The sequence below is a fragment of the Geospiza fortis genome, unplaced genomic scaffold (assembly GCF_000277835.1).
Source record: "Geospiza fortis unplaced genomic scaffold, GeoFor_1.0 scaffold40, whole genome shotgun sequence".
NCBI lineage: Eukaryota > Metazoa > Chordata > Aves > Passeriformes > Thraupidae > Geospiza > Geospiza fortis.
In genome coordinates, this window is record NW_005054297.1 from 21,405,976 (window position 1) to 21,410,171 (window position 4,196).

A 4,196-nucleotide genomic window follows, 5' to 3' on the forward strand; every position below is an offset into this window, starting at 1 on the left:
ATTTTGTAGCTACAAGAAGATTTAACAGACTAAACTACATAAATGACCAAAGAAATGCACTATCAGGTCTCTATTTCCAGTAAGCCCAGCTTTCTTACATTTCAGGAAGGACAGGCATTTTAAATATTTACAGATGGGCTAAGACAACATGTCATTAAGCCTATTATTAAAGTTAACTCTTTAAAACATGAAAAAATTAATGCTATGAGTTACTTAAAAACCTGTGTCTTTCCAAAACTCTTCTTACAAGTCAGATCAGTTGTTTCAATCATTTTTATCTTCAAAAGCCATTTTCAATTCTCAAGTGCCATGACTAGTACTGCACAGGCTTAACTAGCCAAACTTATTTTTAAACCTAGACAGATTTATTTTTAAACCAAACTCTTGCATCTTGCTAACAAATGGGGATGCATTAAATGCTTCGAGAAAATTATTTTTCATTCAGTTTTATAGCTGATGGTTGCATTTTCCAAGCTCCAGTATACTGTTTGAAAGAAACTTTAAGAATCACAACTATTAGCTATTCTAGTACCTTCTCAGTTCATGACTAGAAAAAAAAATTGAATCATCACTACACATTTACATTCAAAAGCATTAAGAAATTTATAAAATTTAATTCTAAAGTGTTTCATTACCTTTGATGTCCTGAAATAGGGCAAAATATAAATCTTTTTAATTACAAATAGAAAAGGCATGCTAATTAAACCTAGGAAATGTTATTCAATAAGAACTAGTAGTAAGGAGTTGATGATTTCTAGTTTTAAAGTAAAAATTATTATTTCATGCTACACGATCTTACAGGGATCTGAATGCACTGCACGTATTATAAGTGCTTTGTCTCCAGAAAACGCAACTTTCTGTTTGGAACAAAGTATGCCAATAAATAACTTTCAGATACCTTTACATGAAAACTTGGAGTAAAGCAGTAAATTATCTAAACATATCCAGTACGCCTGTACTGCAGAGAGGCTGATGAGCAGCTTCTCTGTAACACTTTCAAATCTCTGAAAGTGCCATTAGCAAGATCAAGATGAACCCCACAAATACGTTCAGTCTGAATGCATAGGAAGCCTTTTTCTCACTTACCTCAAAGCTTTCTGATCAAAATACATAAAAAGTTCTTTTCCCAAGGTCTCCACACCCCTGTAAACATGTCCAACAAGGAAATCATGACCAGAGCTGCTCTCTTTACTTGCAGCAGTCTGAAAAATGAGTACATACACACAAAAAGATTAAAGAGAATTTATACTGCTTATAGTCTAGCACCAGTATACATTCAGCAAGGAGCTGTACAAACTACTTTTCCAGTTTGGATAACAGTAACTATTTTCTCCTTAAGCATTCTACCAAAAACAATGGGACTATTAACCCAGCAAGCAGTCACTATTACTAATGCTATCATAACCTACCTCAATTTTTTTCCTAACTGAAACAATACATCTTTTTTATCAGGGAATTTTATGTCTTTTCCTTTGAGTCATGAATTTATAATAAGAGTTTCAGACTGGTGCAAAATGAACAGGTACAGTTTGAATATTAAAAACATGTCAGTGTCAATTCTGCCATTTGCAGATCTATATCCTTCTTCAAATGTTAATAACAGGCTTTCAGTATTTTGCATAGTGCATTGTGTGTTACAGAAAAGCCTCCACTGAGGCCACAGAGATATCTCTCTCTTCCTGCTAGTTTAAAGTCTAATCTCAGAAGCAGGTAAGCAGCAGGTAGGACACTACTAGAGGACAAGACAAATGTGAGATTGAAGCAGTCATATTTTCTTCCATAGCACATGAAAATACATTGAAATTACAAGGGACGTCAACAGGTTATCTGGTCCAAACACCTGGTCAAAGCAGAATACACTTAGGACAGGGAGCTCGGGGCCTTGTCCAGTCAGATTCAGAGCAGCTCCAGGGATAGACACTCCAATCTCTTTGAGGCCTTGTTCCATGGCTTGACCATTGTTGTGGTGGAAAATTTTTCCTAATCCCTAATGAGAACTTCTCCTGTTGTCCCCTGCATCTGCTGCTTCTCACCCACTGTGCAAGTCCCACAGGAGCCTAGCTCTGTCTCCTCCATATCCTCCTTACAGCTACCTGAGGAGAGCAATAAATAAAACCCCAGTTCTGTCAGCTTCTCCTTGAGCACCATGTGCTTCACCCTGCTAATCATACCAGAGGACTCACTCCAGTATGTTATTATCTTGTTATTACTAGGGAGTTTCAGACTCAGGCGCAGCCTTGCAATTGCTGCTCAGAGGTAAGCATCACTCTCCTCAACCTGCAGAGCCCAGCATGGGGCTGTCCCTCTTATTGGAACATGGAAGTGACATGGACTCAGCTTCTACAGGATCCTAAGGCCCTTTTTTGATGCAGAGCATTTCCCATCTGAGCAGCAGCCAGGACTGTGCTGTTCCGTGACACTCTTCTGTTCCAAGTGTGAGATTCTGCAGATTTTCCAAATGCTGAACTTGACTTTCTACCAGCCCATTTTTCTCAGTCTGTGAAGGTCCCCCTGACCAGCACCCCAAGGTCCCTTCAGACCCTTCTGAAACCTGTGAACAGCAGATTCACTGTCCTCATAGCCCTGACTGCAAGGCAGATAGATATATCAGTGCTTCAATTGCAAGACTCAATTTCAATGCAAATATGTATGAAAGCAACTCTGGCAAATCAACCAGGTTTCTGCTAGTTAGTGACATTTCAGAGCTACTCTCTATGCAATCTCCCACTATATTATTACCTTGAAATGATATACATTTATAGAGTTTTATGGTTATTATTCTGTCAAGCAGGAAAACAAAAACATTTCTTGCATAACACTTACTTTGTCTGTTATCAAAATATGAAGAAAGCAAAATTTTGCTGCCATGTAAGCAGTTCATGCTTTTCAATAAAAGTATTGGAGTCTGTTGCTGTGCAATAAAGTTTATTTTAACTTTAATCCACTCAGGGTTGTTTAAAATAAACCAGAATAGGAAATGACTGAGATGGAAAACTAACTTGTGTTTTCAAATATTTGAAGTTAAATTCATACCTCTTTGGTATCAGGCAAACCCTTACAGTCATCATAGTACAAACTCTCCTAAACAGTGTAATCTTCAGCAGTGGGCAAGGCTTTGGCCATGGTTAGCAGCCTCTGTGAAATCTAAAAAGTCCAAGACCCTTAGGTTGGTCATTTTCCAATGAACAGAGGCTGCTCTGAGGTGACTTTTACCGCACAAAGTGATGATAACGAATCTATTTGAGGGAGTGAGATTTCTTTTTGAAACCTTAGGAGCATAATTGCTTACTTAAAAAATCTGTCCTGAAAAATATTAACCTATAAAGACTAGTCTCAAGACATATCTTCGACAGACGTATTTTCAACCACATTCTTTCACTGAAGTAGTATCTTACTGTGCCTTAATCACAAACTTCTACAATGCTTTATACACACTAAAAGTGGGTAAAAATTCCCCAACTTTCTGCCTGGCAGAATCCAATATATTTACTTGCAACAAAAGCAACATACAGTCTTTTAAAGATGAGCAAAATGAGGAATGGAAAAAAAAGATACCTTAGCTGCTAGCTCTGTAATCAAAACCAGAGGACAGTACCTACACACTTATCAGCCAAGCGATTTCTCCATCTGCTACAAAGTCTCACAAGTCCCAGCAGCTTTATACTAGTGAACTGTTTTATGCTGTCAATGAAAGGCTGCAAACCAAATGTCACAGTCTTTATTTAAATACTTGGTCTAATTAAAATTGCTTAAAAAAATAAATATAGAAACCCCCTTTCTGCAGGTCAATGTGTAGCTTTCTCATGTTTCACATAGATTAGAATCATAGCATGGTTTGGTTTGGAAAGAACCTTAAAGAGCATCTAGGACATGCCTAGACTGAGGAGATTATGAAGAAGGAAGATCAGCAATAATTTTCCTTGTATTTAACGTTTCCACGAACAACATGGTATTTGAAGTTTATCCTAAGCGAACACGACCGATTCTAAAAGCTTTCCTTCATTACTCCTCAAATCTCCTGTTTCTACAGCTTCAGAATCGTCTTCACACATCTGACCTGCCGCAATTGGACTATTATGGTGCTGACAGAAATATTTCACAACTTCAAGGAAGAATTCAGTATCCGCAGATGACACCCACCATCACCCACGGGCGACAGCAGCGGCGGCGCGGGGGGCACCAAACACCCCGCCCGG

The 4,196-nt window shown here is 38.2% G+C and overlaps 1 protein-coding gene across 1 annotated transcript in view; it reads right to left on the reverse strand.

Moving 5' to 3' along the window:
* Positions 1-4,196, reverse strand: part of NEIL3 (nei like DNA glycosylase 3) — a 26,614-nt gene that overhangs the window by 15,541 nt on the left and 6,877 nt on the right. The window contains exon 3 of the mRNA XM_031066427.1: positions 1,087-1,202. Coding sequence (XP_030922287.1) covers positions 1,087-1,202 — 116 coding nt within the window. The remainder of the gene's footprint in view (positions 1-1,086; positions 1,203-4,196) is intronic.